The sequence below is a fragment of the Protopterus annectens genome, chromosome 2.part1, assembly GCF_019279795.1.
Source record: "Protopterus annectens isolate FY-2018-M chromosome 2.part1, PAN1.0, whole genome shotgun sequence".
Classification (NCBI taxonomy): Eukaryota; Metazoa; Chordata; order Ceratodontiformes; family Protopteridae; genus Protopterus; species Protopterus annectens.
This window is the reverse complement of record NC_056729.1, coordinates 1992389408-1992412565: the sequence shown is the minus strand read 5'-3', so window position 1 is coordinate 1992412565 and position 23158 is coordinate 1992389408. Positions and strand designations below refer to the sequence as shown.

At 41.6% G+C, this 23158-nt stretch overlaps 1 protein-coding gene across 1 annotated transcript in view; it reads right to left on the bottom strand.

Moving 5' to 3' along the window:
- COL21A1 (collagen type XXI alpha 1 chain) overlaps positions 1-23158 on the bottom strand; it is a 4597064-nt gene that overhangs the window by 3430406 nt on the left and 1143500 nt on the right. Inside the window, exon 7 of the mRNA XM_044063368.1 lies at positions 8387-8464. Within this exon, the coding sequence (XP_043919303.1) occupies positions 8387-8464 (78 nt within the window). The remainder of the gene's footprint in view (positions 1-8386; positions 8465-23158) is intronic.

The window sequence follows — 23158 nt, the reverse complement described above, 5'->3', positions numbered from 1 at the left end:
CCTGTTTTAGACATTTAATAAGCAGCCTGGGATGTTGTCCAGTCCTAATAGAGGCTGTTTTTGGTCTTGCAGAGTGTGGCTATGACCTGCTCTCTGTAGATACTAGGCAGAGGACTGATGACAGGTATGTTTTGGGGTATGTTTGTTGAGGACAGGGAAGTGACATTTTCACCAAACCTGTCTGCTAGCAGGTTGGCAGTGTCCTCCGGTTCAGTATAAGTGGTACCATCCACAGCTAGTTCAGCATAAAGCTGAGCCTTCCCTTTTAGATTTGGGATGTAGCTAAATAATGCTTTCTAATTTTTCTTAGCTAAGGATGCCAACTTAGTTTTGTAATTAGCTTTAGAGGACTTTACAAAATGTCAAATCTTCTTGTTTATGCTTTGGAGGGAGTTTTTCCTTTGCTGGGACTGTTCCCTCTTGTTTTTTTGACAGCACTTTATTTCTCTTGTTATATAACCTATTTATGCTGGATGCCCCCCAAGGTGGCTTATTTTTTTGACAGGATCTTGATTTGATCCATTACGGCACAGTTGAGTCTATATATATTTATATAGGTGTTTATGCAGGACATTATGTACACTTCAGAATAGGGGTCATTGCTGTCAGTGTTGGCAGGGGGTCTAAAACTACTGATGCCATTGCTCAGTTGTCTGTAGTTTGCTTTGGAGAATTTTTTTAACCTTTTTGCTCCTAAGGGTGGGTCAGGTACGATTGTTACTTCGAATGAGACTGATTTATGATCGGACTTTACCAGGGAGGGCCCCACACATGGGGTGGTGCAGCAATCCCCCATATTGGTGAACACTATGTCAAGGATGTTACAGCCCCTTGTGGGGGTGTTGACTATCTGCTCCAGTCCATTTGTGTTCCAGGAACCTTTGGGCAAGGGCGTTTGTGCTCATATATGTTACCCAGTCAATTGAAGGCTAGTCACCCATGACCGGGGCACTTGGCTGTACTGTGAGTAACTCAAGTAGGTCCAGGTAGGCTATGTGGTTTTCATGGTTCATTGTGGGGGACATATAGCTAACAATGATGTGGGAGGGGGGGGGTCTTTCCTACAGTTAGTTGGACTTCATGTAACTCTAGGGAGTCATACTGTTTAACCATTCTAGAGGTGAATTTGTCTTTAATGAAGATGGATATTCTTCCTGCCTTGTTTTTTTTCACATTCGTTTTGTGGTCTGAATGTGTGAAAGGCATTATACCCTTGAACCATGTCTCTTTGACTGCGCAGACATCAGCATCTTCCAAGGTGAGAATTTCTTCAAGTGAGTGCAGTTTCTGATTTAGACTCCTAGCATTAAGCAGCATAACCCTGAATTTGTTTCTGGAGGATATTTTTACGTCAGGAATTTTGTTCTTATGACATTACTTAAAAAAGGCACTATAAGGGAGGCAAGTACCTTTGCCAGCGGCCTAAAGCCTAGAGGCAACAGGTGAAGACTATCTCTGGTAAAGCAATGTGGTCTGTCGATCATATCATCCCAGGGTGTCAGATACTAGAGCCCCATGGACTGACACCAGAATATAGGCAGATTGTTGAAGTCAATCATTTTCTGTTTGTACTGTGGCATCATCCTGGAGAGGGAAGACTGCTGCTTAGGACTAGGGACATACCTGCCTGGGGGACATAATCTGGAAGCTCCATCATGTCTCTCTTCATACAGCCCAGTGATGTATGTCTCAAGTCAGTCACTATAACATGAACGGTACTTGTTGAGAGACTTGAGTGCGTGCATGATTTGGTGGAACCTAGCACCAGACAGGCAGCTGACCATGACCTTCTCCTTGTCCAGCCTAGTGAGGGAGATATCTGTGCATGTCACTATGGTGTCGCCTATGACCAAGACATTTGATTTAGATATATTTTGCCTTTGGGGATTATTGAGTGAGACACTGATGCATGTGTTATTATGTGTAGTGGGTGCTGTTGGGACCATATTGTGTACACAAGGTTTGCATTTGGTAAGTCTCTGCTCTTTTGGTGTATTTCTAGTGAGTACCTCCACGTATATGGGTTGATGTGTTGTGTGCTTGTTATAGGTTCATAGGTTGGTGCTGGGCTATCTGCCCGAAGGCATATATTAGCCCAGCCATGTTGTGCGGTATTCACCGCCCCATTAATAGTTCCCTAGACCCTTGTACTAGCAGCTAGTACCCTTGGCCCCTATCTAGTAGTGCTGTTGGTGTGATCCCCGGTGTGAATTTTTGTTACCCATCCACTCATCAAGGTTCCTCTTGAAGAGTGATAGTGAGGGGCTCTGTCTTATGTAGATCGGGACCCTGTTATGTGTGGAAGGTGCAGTGCGGTTGCTGAAAAACTGCTTGGTATTTGGTTTGTTGTTACATGAGAGACAGAGCATTGATTCCAGATTCATAGTATATATACATCTTTCATATATTGTATTTGTATGTTTTTAGAAATAGTAGGTTGTCTGTATACATGAGGCAATTGCTACATTGTCTCAGGATGCCGTGTCAATCAGGCTGGATGGCGAAACTGTCGAAACTACCCTTCCATTATGTCAGGTGTATTCTGTAATAAGTGGTGGAGGGTGAGCTAGATGGACTAAGTTCTGCTGTAGAACTAGTAATCAGCTAATCTTTGGGAGGTTTAGGGGTAGAAACCTGTGTGGGTGCCTCAAAAAGCGCAGCTGGGTTGCTCTCTGAGCAGCAGTGCACAGGGAAGCTTATGAGGGTTCCTTAGCAGTTATCTTGGGAAAATCTGACTTTTTAAGCATTTGTGTCTATACACGGCATTGTTAACCATTGTTGTGAGGTGAGCAGCCATGTGCAAATGTTGTGTTTAAATACCAGCTAAGTAAAACAATTTTCAAACAATTCAACCAATAGGAAAGCCAAAGACTGAGCCTTGTTCCAGCAACCACCAACTCAGATGGGTCTTTGACTACACTCTTCTGCCACAAGGGTACAGGAAGTCCCTCTTGATGTAAGCTGGCTGGCTTTAGTGCTCAGAAAATGCCAAACAGTCTGAATCTAGCGTATGCTGTAAATTTTTCAAGTACTGTAAATAGGCAGTGCAGAAAACACGGTCACAAACAATAAAAAATGTTTAAAGTAGGCGGCAAACAGTTTAAAAGTTCAAAGAAGGTTAAAAAATACTTATTTGTCAGTAGAATTCATAGGATGCCTTGGATTTTGTTCAGATTGACTTCAGATCTCTGGCTAAGAAGGCCAAACTCTGAGCAGCTCTGGTAAATTGAGCATAAACCCCAGCAAACTCTGTGTTTAAATATTAGGTAAGTAAAACAGTTTTAAACAACCCAACCAATAGGAAATCCCAAGACTGAGTCTTGTTCCAACAACCCCCAACTCAGATGGGTCCTTGACTACACTCTTCTGCCGCAAGGGTGCAGAAGGGCCCTCTCAATGTAAGATGGCTGGCTTTAGTGCTCAGAAAATACCAAACAGTCCAGATTCAGCAAGTCTGTATCTAGCCTATGCTTTAATTGTTCAAGTACTGTAATCAGGGAGTGCAGAAAACACAGTCACAAACAATAGCCGACAAAACAGTTGCAAATGGTTTAAAAGTGCAAAGAAGTTTAAAAAATACTCATTTTTTCAGTAGAATTCACAGGATGTCTTGAATTTCATTCATTTAGACCAAAAGCAGCATAGACAAGAGCTAAACTAAGGTGACAGCAACAAATACAACTACAGGTTGCTTAAACATATTGATGCCCTGGAATTCGTCCATGTCCAGGTTTCCACAGACAAGATTCCTTACCATGACCTGGCCAGCTACCGGTCACCCTTTATGACCAACGAACATCACAATTTTTACCTAGACCAACTAGAGGCACTCAATATCCAGTCAAATACCCTGTTCATGGGAGACTTTAACTATCCCTCTGTTGACTGGGAAATGTACACTGCTTGTAACTCACAGGCTAAAGGTTTCCCGGACTTTATCCATATGAGAACCCTGGACCAGACTGTGCACATTCCAACCATAGGATCAAACATACTGGACTAGTACTCACCAAAACTGGAGACTGTTGCATCCCTCCCCCGCATCATATCCTCATTAATGTGGTTGGACCACAAAGCAGTCTTCCTTGAATTAAAAATCATCCCAGAAAAAACATCTAAACCCATATCAGTAAAGAACTACTGTAAAACAAACCACATCCTGTTAAGTGGTTATTTGTCAAACTTCAAGGCTCCCCCTAACCCCAGGAATACAGCAACCTATACAGAATTATTCACAGAAACACTATACAAACATGTGAATGGATGCACTGGGGCTGCCGTACCTACCAGAAATAAGCCCAAATGTAACACCAAAAACAAACACCAGTGGTGAAATCATAGCCTTAACAGGGTATATAACAAAAGAAAAAAATAGTCATGATAAATATCAGAAAGAGCAACCATTAGAGAGACAACAGCTCTCTAACTCAAATAAACAGGAAACTAGGAGGTTTGTTAAAGTAAAATAAGGCCAATTACGATGTCAGGATAGCTTCCCTGGCTAAGGACAATCAGAAGGCCTTTTTCAGCTATGTCAGGAACCTTGAAGGTAACTCTCAACAGTGTGTAGAACTGGTACAATCTTGAATGACATGGGTGAGAGCAGGTTTACTAGCTGATAAATGTAACTCTGACTTCACCCTCTTTCCCCTCACCAACTTCCTGTGAAATCCTTTGTAGCATACCCCCCCCCCCCAATATCAAAATAAAACAGGTCATGGGGGTGCTAAGGCCAAAAGCACTGCTTCAGTAGTCCCTGACAATATCCCCAGTAGTCTCCTAAATAACTTAAAATATGACCTAGCAAGACCACTACAGTCACTATTCAACCACAGCCACAAAATAGGTTACATATCAGGTGAATGGAAGGCCGCAACAATCATTCCTCTTCATAAGAGTGGACCATTAACTGACCACAGGAACTACAAACTCATCATTCTGTCAAGTCTAATATGTAAAGCCATGGAACAAATTATCACAGAACTGATCAACAAGTACAGTGGTCCCATCCCAGTCTGACTTTGTTAAGGGAAGGTCCTGCCTACTCAGCCTAGCAGACTTCTTCAAGAGGATCACTAAGGCTATGGATAAGGATAAAACACTGCATACTGCCTACCTTGCCTGGTCAAGGCATTCAGTACAATACCCCATCCAGGCATTGTTGACAAACTCTCAGAACTAGGGATAAATACCTACATAACTCAATGAATTTTAAACTGGATCACAGATAGGATCCAAGAAGTCAGGATTGGTGAGACCACCTCCAACGGGAGACCTGTCACCCATGGAGTACCCCAGGGATCCATTTTGGATCTGCTCCTCTTCAGCATCTATTTTTCGGAAGTAAAACCTAATGTCAAAGGCCTCTGGCTCACCAAGTTCACAGGTGACTATAAATTGGGAGCTATCATAGATTCCTCCTATGACACCAACATCCTGTAAGAGGGTCTATATTAGAACACTAAAGTTTCAGAACTTCGAATGTTCTAATATCGATCCCTATTCAGCGAACGCTGAAAACATCGAACATACAGAACAGCAAATTTTTTCCTAGGGAAACAATTCACTGTTCCAAACCACATACACACAACACAAGCACACCAAACAAACAGCAATCCACACACATACACCTAAAATCTTACATCTAACCCTACACTAAACTGTACATACACCACTATCTACCCAATTACCTTAATCCAAACCCTAACCCTAAGGTCTGTCACCATCGCACACACACCTCACCCGCGCCCTAACCCTAACTCACCTACCCCGCCCTAACCCTCACGTCCACACATTCGCACATTTACCTGACCCACTCCCTAACCCTAACTCACCTAACCCACCCTAACCCTCACGTCCACACAATCGCACACTTACCTGAACCCGACCCGCAACTTTCCACCACAGTGCTGAAAATAGCGAAGCGACAGGAACGGATAACCAAATTCTTTCCCTAGGAAAAAATTTGGTTTTCTGACACTTCGCCATTTTCAGCTTTCGCTGAATAGGGGTCGATATTAGAACATTCGAAGTTCTGAAACTTTGATGCTCTAATATAGACCCCCTGTAAGATGGTCTAACACAAACAAATAACTGGTGTCAAAATCACAGATTAAAAATCAACACAAATAAAGGCATTATGGTGCCCTTTGGGAAATCATCCACCCAAAATAATTACTCAATTGATAAAACACCCTTAAGAGTTAACTCCACTTGTTAGTGATCTGGGAATATATGTAGACAGTATTCTGACCTTCAACCAGCACATAGCGAAGATAGTAAGAAAATCATTTTATGTCACCCACCTCATAAGCAAGAATATGGCATCTGGTTCCAAGGAAGTTATACTGCCACTCTACTCAGCCTTTATCAGGCCCATCATTGGGTACAATGCACACTTTGGCATGTACCTAAACCAGGCACTTGCAACAGCTGGAATGCCGTCAAAGGTTTCTTACCAGAATCCAGGGTATGAATATCCTGTTCTACACAGATCACCATAAGGCCCTATCTCCGTACTCAGTCTCCTACAGGTTACTGACAGGCCTTCTATGCCTGGCATATAAGCCATCCTCAGATCCAGTTCTGATGGATCTCTTGCACATCTGCAAAACAAACAGCACCAGAGATACTAGATCCAAGGACCTGAACTTTGCTTGCGACATAAACAGAACAAGCTGGACAGACTGATATGTGTCTCAAAGGATTTATGAGTTATGGAATAAGGACCACATCCACGATAAGCAGAGTTCATCCTGATCCAATTCAAACAAAACCTTGGTCACTGGATGGGAATTCACAAATTTACTGCCAGTCTGGCCCCCATGTCTCTGATGGACAGAGGCCAACAGTAAGTAAATTAATCCCAACTAACATGCCACCACCCCACATAAACCTTAGCTATGTCTTCATTAACGTACCCTACCATATAGGCATTGAAGGTACTCAGAGACAAAACTGGGATGGTTGCGCAGCTAGGCTTATAAAGACCCTGGTGTTAGCCTAGTAAAAACCTATGAACCCATGGCCTCCTCAACCTCTCCCAATTAATTTCCTCACTTTAGACACCCCAAACTTAACTGCAGTGTACCGACCATTCCTTTTCTGTTCTTCCACCCAAACTCTGTCATTTCCTCCCCATTCACCTTAAAGAAGTTTCTTTTTCCCACACCTTTAGAGCTCAGCTCAAATGACACCTTCAGCAAATATTTGACAGCTAGTGCTTTTCCCCTGGATATATAACCTAACTTCTTCCTTACCTTCATCATTTCTACTTTGATCCTCTGTTCTCAACTGCTGCTTCTATCTCATATTTACTACTAAATTTAATTCAAATCTGATGTTCTACTCTGCCAATATTATTTATATCTTGCATCAATTGTCTACAAAATTATCTCCCTTCTGTGATAACTCTATGTTTGTGAATTTGTTCCTTGTGAATCTCTTCACCCAGGCTGTGTATGCAAATAGTTTATAGTGATCAGTGTACTAACCTGGTAAATAAACTAAAATAAATAAATAAATAAATATCGAGGCAGTCCCGGGAGAAAGATCACATGGCTAGTAAGTATCTCTCTCTCTCTCGTCTGAACTGACTCATTAGCATACAGTAAGACCGCACAGCCAGCTCTGTGAGGTACTGCACATCTCCGTGCTACAGCACCATGCAGCACTGTGTTAATGCTGTTAACCCCCCTCCTCCATGGGTTTCATCAAATCCATATATCCTAAATCACTCTAAAGTAGCTTCTCCTTGTGAAAAGTATTAGCTCATTATTATCCCATGTATAATTCTGTGCTCAGATGAATCAATGTGTGTTTCTTCTATACTGAATAACACAAGGTGAAAGTTCCTCTCAAGCAGAATATATATCAGGAAAAGGAATAGACATGTATCTCTGTACTTCATATTGGCCCTGTGACTCTTACTGCTGCAGCAAAACATCAGTCCTTTCTACCTGCAGTCTATTGCTGCAGATGTGTCTCTGACAGCTCTGCCATCTCAATGAATCTGCTAAATATGCAGTACGGCTTTTTTCCAGATGCTGATAACCCGAAACACCCTCCTCTATATGAACCAACAGCTCGTCCTCCTCCAGGTGCTTAGAATCAGAGAGTTTGCTGATAAATTTTGACGTCATTTTCTGTGACATATACTTTCTGGTTCCACTGCCAAGAAATCATATACTGCCTATATTTGTCATGTGTGTGTGTGTGTGTGTGTGTGTGTGTGTGTGTGTGTGTGCATGTGCATGTGCGTATGTGTGCATCTGTGTGCGTGTGTGTGAGTGTGTGTGTGTGTGTGAGTGTATTATTTATTAGTCCATAATTCTGGTCATATATTTGCAACCTTGTTTTTAAATGAGAAAAATGCGCTCCTACTCACAGTTCCTGGAATTTCACAGGCTGTTTCTCGTTCGTTTTGTCCTGGATCACAATAAATCCTTAGTTTCTGCACTTGGAACTATAAAAAAGAAAATTGATATCAGCAAAATACAGTTATTCCAAAGTACAGTTTTTGTTATGTACTTACCATAAACACAAATATACATGATCCAAGTCTATCCTGTCACCCTCTAGGACTTAGTCATTGGCTCAAGTTTTCTTGGCATCAAAATATTTTCCAGGATCTAACTACTCCCTTCCTCTCATAATGCTCAGAGTTTCTCACTTTAGTGGCTAGGAAAGCTGTAAATAAGCAGCTTTTCCAACTATATCCTCCCCTTGATAATCTTCTATATACATCATTTAGAACAAAGGCATGGAAGAACTTGGAGGGTTTGTGGAAGAGGATAGACTCTGATCATCTAGCTCTACCATTATGTTAAGTAAATAGCATGCAATTTCAATGATCTAGTTCAACCTCTATGACTGAGACCCTAGCTTGGCTTCTTGGGTGGTCTCAAGAAAGAATCTCATACAATATGGCAGCCCCCCCAAAAATGGATCTTTGCCTACAGTTCACATCCAAAGTCAAAGCCAAACAAATTTTCATCCAGAGATGCACTGCCAAACAAAAAATTGCTGGACATAGCTATTGGTCTAAAACTAAACACAGTTGTGGCGTAGACAAAGATGTAAAACCAATAAGCTATAAATACAATGCCCCAAAATACAGCACTTCTTGTAATCACCACAGCACCCGGCAAATTAAATATCCACTCCTTTAATAAAAGTGGATATTTAATTCGCTGGGTACTGTGGTGATTACAAGAAGTGCTGTACTTCGGGGCATTGTATTTATATCTTATAGCTATTAGTTTAGCTGAAAGACCTACTGGAGGCACTAGGAGAGGCCTGTCTGAGTAGTTATGGTAAAACGCAACACATGCTAGGAGCCACCTGCCTAGAATAACATTTGAGACCTTCTTTCATAATATATTAGGTACACAAGAAACACAAAGTTAGCTGTCTCCTTGTAAGCATTGTTTAGTTTAGATAAAAAAAAAGTTAACTGTCTCCTAGTAAGCACTGTCCCTTTGTTGGCCTTATTTGGGAAAAACAGCAGAAAATTAAAGGAATGATCCAGGTTAATCTGAGTAGCAAAATTAGGCATGAAGTTGGGATTAGTTATTAATGGTTTTGCATCTGTTTGGAAAGTCACATAAGACTGATTCAATGGTCAATGCCTGAGTTTTTGAAGCGATCATAGATGTTATAACAGCCAGAAGAAAAATTAACTTGCACAAAAGAAATTTCATGTCTACCACTAATGATGGCTCAAAGGAAGGCCATGCCAACATCACCAACAGAAACTATAAACTTTGAGGTGGTATGGGAATCTTTAATGGAGATCTGCTAAGGAAAGTACCCTTAAAGAAAGCTTTAAATACATTAAGGAAAGCCAAAGATTTATCATGAAAGATCTGGTGAAAGACTGACAGAGCAGACAGATATATATAGAAGAAAAAAATTAAACTAGAATCAAAAAGGTTGAGCTAAGTAGTCCAAAAGCACAACAACCAGAGCTAAGAAAGAGCCACAGCCTTGAGAAATGGCCGAAATAATGAACTTGGCTCATTTGATTGTTTTATGTTTTCTTTCCATTAGACATCTAAGCAGAAGTCAGAGTATGATTGAGCCAGAAAGGGTAAACTAAATCATTGCAAATGAAGAAACCAAGCAGTTTATGTGGGACAGGCTTGATGTGGCAAAAGGGTGCTGAAGAGTCTTCAACACAGAGGCTTCTCTAGACCATGAAGATACGACTAAGGGAACCAAACTGGTCACGGTCAAGAAGTAACTATGTGAACCACCAAAAATTTATTTTTCTGTCCCTTTCTATATGAACCCAAGAAAGTGGAAAACAGAGAGAAAGGCATAAAGAAAACATGAGGTCCAATTCTAAATACCAGATTCTGTGGACCAGTTCCCCACTGGGGGATTGAGGACAAAGAAGTCACTGCAATTTGCACTGTTTAGAAATGAAATGAGGTTGCAGTAAGGTGTAACCCCAAAAGTGGAATAGTATTTGCACTACTGATTAGCTTAGGAATCACATGTGTGGCACCAACAGGCAGTAGTAGAGCCTGTATGACAGAGAACTGGCTTTTTCCAGGATATGGGTGGCTATCAGAAAGCAATGAAATAACATAGCCCACTCCCACACCCTTTTGGCTTTCCAACACAAGAGGTAGCAGCAGTGGGTTCTGCCATGTTTGTTTATGTAACAAACATGGCCATCTTGTGCATGTGGATAGTTAATACACCATATGGGAGGGAGTCCTGAATGGTCTGCAGATTAATAAGAATGACTCTCATCTTCAGAATGTTAATGTGCACACTGGCCTCCCCTTGTGACTGCTCACATCAGACCATCCTGTCTTGACAATGTCACCACCTCAAGGTGAGGCATTCCTAGTGACAGTCACTAGGTGAGTATGTAAATGAAAATGACTGCCCATAGCTGGGTTAAGGGTATGCATCCACCGCAACAAAATGAGATTTGCAAGCATTTGACATCCTAGCAAGACAAGTATGAGTATGAAATTTGCCATCACTGAGTTCAGAACTCACAGTCGAGAACCCACATGAGACCAAAAATACACAGTTGGGCATAAACAGAGCTCTTTGAAGAATTACCTTTATGGACACTACTTGGACACAATCTTTTTTCTTTTTCCCTCCTCTCTTTATTTATTTTTGAGGAGAATGCCTCCCATGAAAGTATAATCAGCTAGCAGCCTATGAACACCAGAAGCAATAAAAAGTCCATTTTCAGCACTGCAGTGTTCACTATTATGTATGTGGACTGAAATATCTGAAATAAAATGCAGTAAGACTTCATTACATTGTTTACTGTTAGTGTATCTAGAAGACAGCTGTCCAAATTGGGAATCCTTTGTAGCCTCTGGTATGCAGATATGACAGTTATATATCTGGTAAACACGCTGGGGGCTGTGATCAGCCCAAAGGGAACAGCACAGAACTGATGATAACTACCCAGAAAAGGGGAAATCTCCTCAGTTCCCTTCCTATTTTAATAAGACAGTAATTATACTGAAGGTCTAGGAGCACAGTCTATCCCTTCTCACAAGGGAAGGGAGGACTGATTGTGCTGAGCCATCAAAAATCTCTGTTTTATAATGAATTATCTGGTAAACACGCTGGGGGCTGTGATCAGCCCAAAGGGAGCAGCACAGAACTGATGATGACTACCCAGAAAAGGGGAAATCTCCTCAGTTCCCTTCCTATTTTAATAAGACAGTAATTATACTGAAGGTCTAGGAGCACAGTCTATCCCTTCTCACAAGGGAAGGGAGGACTGATTGTGCTGAGCCATCAAAAATCTCTGTTTTATAATGAATTCATTTAGACCTTTTAAGTTCAAAATTTGCCTGAGGTCCATTTTGTCTTTCAAGCCAGAAATAATCATCAGTAATCTTTAGACCGTCTTTGATCTGGTGAAATGTTTCGGATACTTTTTTTTATAAGCAGTTCCATTAACATTCTCTCTACTGACTGCCTTTAGATTATGACAATCAGGCAACCTCTCATGAGTTCTGATGAATTTGCCCTCTGGATGGGGAGTCATGAAACCCTTAACAATTCAGTAATTTTCTATCTATGGGCAGGCATCGTTTCTTAAGGGTACCAAAGCAACATCGGCCCCTCTCAGACTTCTGATCTCATAGCTGTTGTGCAGTTATTTAAACCAGTGAACATGACCAAATCGCCAAAGAAGCTGAAAGGTAAGGTGTACAAAATAGTGGTGTGATCAATGCTACTGTATCATATAGAAATCTGAGCAATAAAGACAGGGCAGTCCAGGAAGCTAGAGGTGATGGAAAAGAATTGCCTGAGAAGGGTAGTATGATGCAAACTGTGGGGCACATAAAGAAATGAGGACATAGCAGCCAAAGCAGCTCCAGCTGCAGAAAAGATCACAAAGACAAGATTATGGTGGTTCGGGCAGGAGTGCAGAAAAGCGGAAGACAATCTGGTGAAGCTGATTTGGGACAGACAGGAAGAATGCAAGAAGAAATGAGAACATCCAGCAAAAAGGTGAATGGACTATATGAGAGAAGATCTGCAACAGTAAGGCATGAGTTTCAAAGAAGACAGGAGAATGGCACTGAATCGAGAGAGATGACAGTTGACACAACACCCCAACTCCATGAAGAAAATGGAAAAAAGGAGGCTGATGATGATTTGAACCAGTAGTATCCCTGGTGCAACAGACAGCTCACTTGCCTTGGTGCTGGAAGACCAGAAGGCTGTGGGCTCTTTTCCCACTCTTTGTGACTGGAGTGCTGATACTTTAGTGCAGCATTAGGGGGGTGCTGCATGTCTCAGTGTGTCACCTTTTGGATGAGTTGCTAAACAGAGGTCCCATCCGCTTGAGTTGGTGGTAGCTCGAGTGAATGCAAGTGATCCCACACCACCAATCTATAATAATGGAGGACCTTTATTTAACACAATAAAAAAATATATATATTTACGTATTTGCAAAATGCACATATTTATAGACACATATGTTGTGGTGGTATGGCGGTAGTGTTGTTACCTCACAGCAAGAGGTTCTCCCATTCGATTTTCGGCTTGGCTTGGGAGAGCCTTTTGTGTGGAGTCTGCATGTCCTACCCGCGGTTGGGTAGTGTTCGAAAGACATGCGTGCGTAAATGGGTGTGCCTTCGTTGAAGGTTGGGCGTCGAGCTGGCACCTCAGCGTTTTGTAAAAATCTACTGCCAATCATTAGCGGACCAGAGTTCCGCTGTGGCGACCCCTTACCGGGAAAAAGCCGAAAGACAAAAAACAACATATTTATAGACACATGTATACAATTTTCTATTTTTTATTATCATTTTTCTTATAACAGCCTCTTTGTTATTCTTCCATAACTGACCCCTACTCATTCTTCCACAACCATAATCTAATTTTTCACAAAACATTTGTCAAAATCCATTTTAAATTAAATAAAATGTAATTAAATCTTTCATTCCAAACAACCATATTACATAAAATAAATTCTTATATACCCTCATATATCCTTTCTTCTTATTCTTATAATAAACATAAATAATCATATTCATATCTATATTGTTTGTGTTATTAATATTCTCAAAAAAATTTCTTCACACAACTTTTTTCCAGGATTTCACCACTCTTTTACATTTCAGAACAGCATACTATGTTGTTTCTCCCTCCCACACAAAATAAGCACATTCTTTCAAGCATATTTCCCTTTACTAGTAACTTATAGTATATTACCAGTCTCTATAAGAAATCCTGACACTCTACTGTCTTAGTACACCATTTTTTGCTTACTTTAATGGCTTTAATCACTTCTCCTTGTAAATTTTTCCATCACATTATTATACCACATCCTTCTAGATTTTTCTGTATCATCAATTTTTATTTTCCATGTTAGTGTTTTTTCTTGATAATTTTTAATTTCTTCATGTATATATTCTTTTTTTTTTCTCTTTTTCTTATTGTCATTCCCCTCCCAGACCTTTTTGTATTTACAGGGGATATAAAAAGTGTACACACCCCTGTTAAAATGCCAGGTTTTTGTGATATAAAAAATGAGACCACAATAAATAATTTCAAAACTTTTCCCACCTTTAATGTGACTTGTAACCTGTACAATTCAATTGAAAAATAACAGTATTCTTAGCTGACTTGAATTACTCAATGATGACCTACTCTCTGATTTTTCTTTAACCCTGGAACTTCTATAATTTGCCTAGGGATGTAACCTCTGTAAATATTTTATCTTAACTGCTTGCTTAGATACGTTAACTGCTTATATACTGTATTTTATAATCTAATTTGCTGACCTTGGAGCTTTTCTCCCCGGGCCTCTGCTGAAAATGGACATGTATCCAGTCGGACTATCCTGGTCAACAAATGTAAAATAAAAAATAAAATAAATAAAAAACAAACAAATCTGTTAGGGAAAAAAATATAAAAAATAAAAAATGTACAATAAGCTGGTTGCATAAGTGTGCACACCCTTAAACTAATACTTTGCTGAAGCACCTTTTGATTCTTCTCATTCTCTTCCTTTAACCACTTTAATACTCCACACAAGTTTAAAGAAGCAGAACAAACAACTGGATTTAGTAACCCCAATCCCCCTTCATCTTCATTCACATACAACACACCTCTTTGCATGGGTTTAATCTTGATACCTACATGAAAGAATACACCAATTGCACAATTTCTTTTTCACATTTTTCTGGGGCCATATAAACATTTGATATACATGCTATTTTTCCCATCAATACAAAATTCACTGGATAACCCTTTTTCCTGAATGCTAATATATATACATCCTCCAGAGAAGACATACTGCTTTCATTTATTTTATCAAACCTAGCAAAGACACTTTATTCATTGAAAATAATAACCCCCCAATTTTCATATCAACCAAACTCCAAATTTTATCTTTATTCAGTGTCATTCCCATTAGACAGCCATTCACACAAACCAACACATCTCACATCTATATTTTGTTCTTAGCTACTGTAAATATATAGTCAATGTCAAAACTACTGGAATCACCACCTACTTTTGCATCACATATCTAGCATCTTTCATTTTTAAGCTATTTCACTTATTGTCACATTCAATACTGGTTCAAACAATATTCCATCCATGGGACATCCTTGTCTTATACCATACTTCATGCATATTTCTTTACTCAGACAAGCATACACTAATACTTTCACTCTATTATTTTGTTATTCTGACATACATACACCACTATTAATTCTATTACAAGTTCCATATCCCCACAAAGCATCATGTCCTACTGTATCAAATGCCTTAATATCACTTACAAAGAAGTTATGTACTTACCATAACGTTCGATGTTTGTAGTCCATCTCACCCTTCATTCTTACACTTGGGATCGGAGCCGAACCTCGGCTCCGAATCGGCCATTCTCTAGCTCCAAAACATCTGGTTGGCTTGTGGCTATGAGGTATTCCATGATGCATGCTGTAAGGAGAAACATACAGAGACAAAGAACAAACCATGTCGAAAGGAACCAACATAACCATAATGCAGTAGTCAGTCTACCCCAGGTCCTCAAGGAGGGGGCAGGAGGGAGGGTTTGTAAGAATGAAGGGCGAGATGGACTACAAACATCGAATATTATGGTAAGTACATAACTTCTTTATGTTCTGTAGTCCTATCTCGCCTTCATTCTTACACTTGAGACAGCGTCCCCAGCACCTTCATCTTGGGTAGCTCATTGGAAAATGCTCCTGAGTACTGTGGAACCAAAGGAAGACCTGTTCCTGGAAGCCATATCCAATTTGTAGTTAGTAATGAATGTATGAGGTGAAGCCCATATTGCTGCTGCACAGATATTATCTATTGGAATTTTTGCCTGAAAAGCTACTGCAGACACAGACCTGGCAGAATGAGCTTTCACCTTGAAGGGAAGATCTTTGTCACTGGCTGTACAGACAAAGGAAATGTAGCTGGAAATCCAGTAAGACAATGTGACTTTAGAAACTGGAAGGCCCTTCCTTGTATCTGAAAAGGAAACAAACAATTGATCCGACCTTCTGAAATTCTTAGTTCTGTCAAGATATAAACGCAATTGTCTATGCACGTCCAGTTGGTGAAATTTGTATTCTGCCTTGTTAGAAAAATTAGGGAAGAAAACAGGTAATTCAATGGACTGAATAGTATTGGCTTGAGAGGACTGATTAATATTGGCCTGAGAAGAAACCTTAGGAACAAAGGAAGGGTTTTGTCCGTAAGTAGACCCTATCTCTGTGAAACACCAAATAAGGGGGTTTAATGGAAACAGCTTGTAGTTCAGAAACCCTCCTTGTAGATGTGATAGCCACTAAAAATATAGTTTTCTATGACAAGAACTTAAGGTCACAAGTTGCTGAAGGTTCAAAAGGGCTTGAAGTACGTCTATTGAGTACGAAATTCAAATCCTATGGTACCACCAGATCCATGACTGGGGGTCTTAACAATGTGGCCCCTTTAAGGAAAGCTCTGAACAGTCTATGAGCCATAAGGTTAGGGTCATTAGCCAAATGAAAGGTAGAAACAGCTGCCAGATGAACTTTAATAGTGGCAGCTGTTGAACCTTGATGGAACAACTGAGAAAGGAACTCTAAAATGGCAAAAATGGGAGCTGTGTAATGATCGAGGTTTCTCTCATAGGCCCAAAAGGAGAATCTTTTCCATTTACTGGTATAAGTCTTTTTGGTAGAAGGTTTGCGAGAGGATATCAGAATGTGAAAAACCTCAGGAGAAAAGTCATGAAGCCTGACTAGGGATGGAATTGGAGCAAACAAGCTGTCAAACTGAGGGTGTGGAGAGAGGGCTGGAACACTCCTGACATATGCGTCAGCAAATCTGGCACTGGGTCCAGAGTCCACGGTTCTTCCATTAGATGAGGTCTGAGAAATGGGAACCAAATCTGTTGAGGCCAGTAAGGAGCAATTAGGATCATTTTGCTTCCCAAGGATATTACTTTCTGAATTACCTTCGATATCAGGGGGAATGGTGGAAAAGCATAAGGAAGTCCCGAGGACCAATCGTGAACGAGTGCATCTCTGGGTGTCTCCCCTTCCGGGGGAATTAGGGTGAAGTAGCTGCTGCATTTGGCATTGAGAGGGGTGACAAATAGATCGCAGCAAGGCTGACCCCATTTGCGAAAAATTTGTTCCGCAATGTATGTGTTCAGAGACCACTCGTTAGGCATCAGAATAGCCCTGCTGAGCCTATCAGCTATCACGTTGGATTTCCCCGGAATGTGCGTTGTGACCAGAAAGCATTGGGAAGACACTGCCCACTCCCACACTCGAAGGGCTTCTCTGCAGAGGGGGTAAGATTTGGTCCCTCCTTGTTTGTTTATGTACTACACCACTGACATGCTGTCCGAGTGGATCGCAATCGTCCCTATAGGGCGAAAGCTGTGAAGTGCTTGCAACGCCAGAAGCACTGCTCTCATCTCCAAGGTGTTGATATGAAAATGAGCCTTGTGTTCCTGCCACATGCCTTGGACTGTTCTCCCTAGATAATGCCCCCCCACCCTATCTGGAAGGCATCCGTGGTCACGGTGGCAACGGGGGAGGGGGGGACAAATGGTCTGCCTGCGTTTAGATTGCTGGTCTGGGTCCACCAGCGAAGATCCTGTTTGCACAAGTCTGTTATCAGGATGGGGTGAGAAAGAGGTAGATACTGCAGTGACCATTGGGCAAAGAGTAACCATTGCAGAACCCTCATGTGCAGTCTGGCTAATGGGACTAATGTTATTGTAGAGGCCATCGTCCCTAATAACTTGAGTGCCATCTTTACTTTCACTTTCCTTAGAGGAAGTAAGCTCAAAACTTGTTCCCTGAGGTTCTGAATTCTTTCTTTGGGAAAGTAAGCCCTAATTGAGACGGTGTTTATTTCAGTGCCAATAAAATTCACATGCTGAGAGGGCGATAATACAGATTTTTGCCAATTTACTGTAATCCCTAACTGCAGGCAAGTTGAAATGGTAGCATCCCTGGCCTGTAACAGTAGATGCCTGGTGGTGGCAGTCAGGAGCCAGTTTTCCAGGTATGGAAACACTTGGAATCCCCAAAGTCTCAAGTCAGCTGTTACCACTGCCATGCATTTGGTGAACACCCTGGGGGCGGTGGTGAGACCAAAGGGCAGGGCGCGAAACTGATACTGACTGGTCCCCAGCTGGAAGTGTAAGTGACTCCTTGATGCCCTGTCCATCTTGATATGGTAGTATGCATCTTGGAGGTCTATGGAGCACATCCAAACGTCTTTACCTAACAACGGGAGTATCGACTGTAAGGTGATCATTCGGAACTTGGACTTCTGTACAGATTCATTCAATTTGCTGAGATCTAAGATTGGTCTTAAGTCCCCTGTTCTTTTTGGCACCAAAAAGAATCTGGAGTAAGTCCCTAGTCCTACTTGGTCTGCGGGGATGGGTTGGATAACTCTCTTTACGAGCAACTTTTGGATTTCTAGAGTTGCTGAATCCCTGTGATTGGGTGGAACATCTAAGATTCGTCTGATCTGAGGAGGTGGAGAAAAGAAGGGAATATGGTAACCTTTGATAATTATCTTTAATACTCATTTGTCTTGCGTGATATAATGCCAGGCTTCTGGGTAGAAAGAAATATGACCCCCAACTGGCTGCAGAGATGCGCAGTTGGGCCTCCTTTCAGGAGCGCTGATAGGGACAACCACGAAAGGAATCGTGGTCTCCCTGGTTCTGTGGGCCTCCCTTGCCGCTAGGGCGGTGTCTACCATTATTTCCTCCTCCTCTGCCTCTGGAGAAGGAATCACCTTGTGCATCCTGAAAAAACCTCTGTGACTTCTTGAACCACATTTTACCGCCCTTCTGCCCTTTGGGACAGGGTCTAGAAGGAATGGAAAAATTGACTCCCATGGCAGACAGGGTTTTCCCTTCCTGTTCGCACCTGGTGAGTGTGTCCTTTACCTTGGTTCCAAACAATGAGGATCCATCAAAGGGAGCATTGGTAAATGTAGACTTAAAGGCCTCTGCAAAGTTACACAAGCACATCCAGGAGTGTCTTCTAAGGGAAACTCCTTAAACTGCTGCCCTACTCGCTCCATCAGCTGCATAAGATATCAGCCTCATGGAGGGGTTTACGATAGAATTCAAGGTAGACATCTGTGCGTTAACCTTCTCAGATACCACTGCAGATACATTACCTTGCAGAGTCTCTCCCAGTTCTTTTAGGAGATCTCTCTGGAGCCTTGTGAAGTGACACAGGTATTTCAGCGATCTAAGTGTAAAAGCCGCTAAAGAAAAGACATGCTTCCCATACCTATCCATCGTTCGAGACTCCTTGTTTTGTGGATGAACAGTGGAGGAAGTTTCAGCAAGATACTTTTTGGTGGCTGCTGCCACCACCATGGCATCTACTGGAACGCCCCTAGCAAGAAAGTCTTTGTCCTGGGGTGCTGACAAAAATGTATTTGGTCTTCTAGGAACTGGCTCCACAGAATCAGGAGATTCCCACACCTTTCGACTCACTAAATCCAGTAGCTCAGCAAAAGGTGGAGACATCCAAGAGGCAGAGGGTTGAGACCCGAAAGCCTTCAGGTACACTGACTCCTCATCAGAAGGGGATGTGGTGGGCCAGCCGCCTCTCTGTTTCAGGATCTCAAGGATATCTCTGAATGAGTTATCATCAGAGGATGACTTGGGGGAACCCTTCTGACTCCTCGAGGTCAGTGTCTGATGTAATGGACTCGTCAGGGGAGTCAACATGTTTCCTCTTACAAGTTTTCTTCCTAGGTGGCTCCTCAGAAGGATATTCTGGGGAGACCTCGGAAGACTGGGGACCACTCATGGAGGTTTCCTGAGGCTGCGAATCTCTGCTGTGTTGGGAAAGAGAGGGAGCTGAGACTGAAGTTGGTGCTTTAGGGGGAAGAGTGTCGGTACCTGTGGTTGAAACTGAAGATCTGGACAGCACACTCCTCTTCACCTCGAAGGCCGATCCTCCTGGCTCTGAGGATGCAGAGGCAGTCCTCGGCACCAATGAGATGGGCTCTGAGGCAGATGTGGGGTCCAAGCCCACCCGAGCTGAAGCACCGAGAGGTAGGCTCGGAACCGAAAAAGTTCGATTCCAAGCATCCCTCTCAGGCCCGACCAGAGAACTGAGGACCCTAGGCCCCACGGACAGCACCAAAAGGGTAGATATCGCAACCAAGAGACCGAGTGAAATAGCTGGAACCGACCTTTCCACAACTCAAGGAACCAACATCTCTGGCTCCAAAGGCCCACCCAGAGTGGCTCGGAGGAGCAACATCGACAGGGTGTAAGGGCACATTAGGCTCCGGAGCCTAAAGTAAATTTGCCAGCGCCGAAGTCTGATGCAGTCTGCGCACCACTCTCTCGATGTTTTCATCAGAAAGGCTCCCAGAGGACCTGGAGGATAGAGTGGGGGACCTAGATCGCTGAAAAATAAGCAACCTAAGAGTCATGGAGACCGGTCGGAGTTCAGCTGACCAGCTCCAAGACACAGGCTCAGATATTGGCTCCAAAACTCCTGGAGCCAAAACTGATGGCTCCACAATAGAAACCTCTGTCGGCACTGAGACCAGTGGAGCCGGCGAAGATGTAGTCATTTTGGCAATTTTTACTGGCAGCTCTGACAACACAGACTGAGTTCTAGACTGCCTTTTGATTGATTTGGCTTTATCTTTTTTGGAGGAAGGAGATTTAGAGCTAGAGGATGAAGAAGTCAACTCCTCCTCAAAAGAATGCTTCAAAAGTCCTTAGAAGATACGTTTGTTCTTCCTCTCCTGAAGAACATGGGGACTAAAGGCATGACAAAGCAAGCAAGACTCTTGGAGGTGAATAGCCCCCAAACAGTACACACACAGATTGTGCCCATCCATTAAGGACATTTTCTGGGCACATTTTGTACATTTTTTAAAGCCCGAAGGCTTGTGATCCTTAGTATCCTTCGACATGGGGCAAGAAACAACTAAGATAAGAATGCACAAGAACTACCGCCAAGTAGCTAGACAGGCAACAGTAAAGACAAACAGTCAGACAGAGGACTAGGTCCTCTAACTTAAACGGGCCTAGCCCTAAGAGGAAAAGGAAGAGATAACCCGAGGACTAGGTCCTCTAACTTAAACAGGCCTAGCCCAGGGAGAGAGACAAACAACAGAACCGAGGACTAGGTTCCCTTTTTAAAAACAAAATTGGGCCGTTCACCTATCTTAAAGCACATTACAGGGAGTTACACCCACCTATTAAAGGACTCATGGGAGTTTTTGATTTGTTTACCCCAGAAGCCCTATGTGGGTGAAGTGTATTTTGTAACCATTGATGTGGTTGATTTGTTTTCATGTATCCCCACAGAGGAGGGGCTTGACCTATTCTGGGCATTGTTGGAAGAAAAAAGATCATTGTTGGACATTGATGTAGATGTTTTAGTTGAACTCATGAGGCTTGTGTTGGAGAACAACTTTATTTATTTTGAGGGTGAAACTTTCAAACAGATTAGGGGAGTTGCTATGGGGGCAGCTTGTGCCCCCATTTATGCTAATTTGGTGTTATTAAAATGGGAGTTGCAGTGCATCTTCAACTCCATCTTTTGGAAGAACATAAAATTTTTCAGGCGTTTTTTGGATGATGTGTTTGTTATATGGGAGGGAACAGTTAACTCTATTACTGACTTTCTTACATTCTTGAATTTTACTACTAGTTTTCTTAGATTTACTTTTAAATTTGACCAAAATGGAATTGACTACTTAGATGTTAGGTTAGATAAAACTAATAAGGGTTTGAAATCTAGAATCCACAGAAAGAGTACATTCAGTAATTCGTAACTTCCTTTTAATAGTGATCACCCTTGGAAACAGGAAAAAAAGTATTGTTAAAGGTCAGATGGTTAGGGCAGCCAGAATGACCTCCGAAAGGTAAGATTTTGAAACTGAAATTAAATTTATTTCTGACCTTTTCAAGGTAAGAGGCTACCCAGTGGCCCTCACTGAAGCTGTTGTCCAAGAGGTTAAAGTGGGGTGGGGTGTAAAACACCTGCCACTATTAGGTAGTACTGTGACAAGTGATCCTGTGGTGATAGAAGGCCGGAACAATTTTAAGAGATCCATGGTATTAGAATATACCCGTGGTTCCAATGAGGTCAAGGGTTTGATTTAATCTAACTGGAAGATGTTGAAATTCAATAAGGACATTACATTGCTCACAAGATAGGTGAATGGCCCGATTTTATTTTTAAAACGGGAACCAATTTAAAGAGGATGTTTGAAAGGAAAAAACACCACAATAGAGTGGCGTGTGAGCAAGGAACAAGAAAATGTGGAAGGTGTGCAAATTGTAAATACATTTCAGAATGTACCAGTGTTACCTTAAACAACTATGAGGGTACTATTGTTCATTTTAGGAAGGGGACCTGTGCAACCAAGGGTATAGTATACTTGGCCTACTGCAGGGATTGTATGAGTTTTTATGTGGGTATCAGAAAGGGCACTTGGTAAAAGTATTTATGAACATGTTTATAGTATTAGGAGAGGGAATTTGAACAATGCATTATGTAAGCATTTGCAAATGGAGCCTGCACATTCTGTTTTTTCTTTTGGAATTTTAGAACAAGTTTTTCCGGATCCAAGGGGTGGTGACTGGGAGAACTGGTTGTGTTGCAGGGAGACCTTTTGGCAACTGAAACTAAATTCTTCCCAGCCACCAGGGATGAATGAATATGTGTCAATTAAACTGCATTTAGTGAATAGAGCTGAGAAGCTATAAACTTTCACAGATGGGGTGGAGTGTTTACATTATCCACTCAATGCATTTATTTTTAATTCACATTTCCCTTATTTTCCTGTTAAAACATTGTTTAAAAATCATTTGAACTTTGTTTGAATCGTGTTCAAATTTTATATAAATATTGCTTAAAGTTTTTTAGATTTCATTCTGTAATTTTGTACTATACTTTTAAAAGTGTTCAACTTGTCATTTTTATTAGATTTCATGTGTGTGTAGCGCTTTAAATGTTTTGGCGCCTTTTATGAATGGATTTTATTTAAATAGTGTCTATTACAATGTACTTAGTTTTTTCACTTGAAAAAGCACTGCATTTGAGTCACGGTGAAAGCGCTTGTGACATTTGAATAAATTTATTTGACTGTTATCCTTGTTTTTGCCTGGACCGTTTTTCCTGACTGT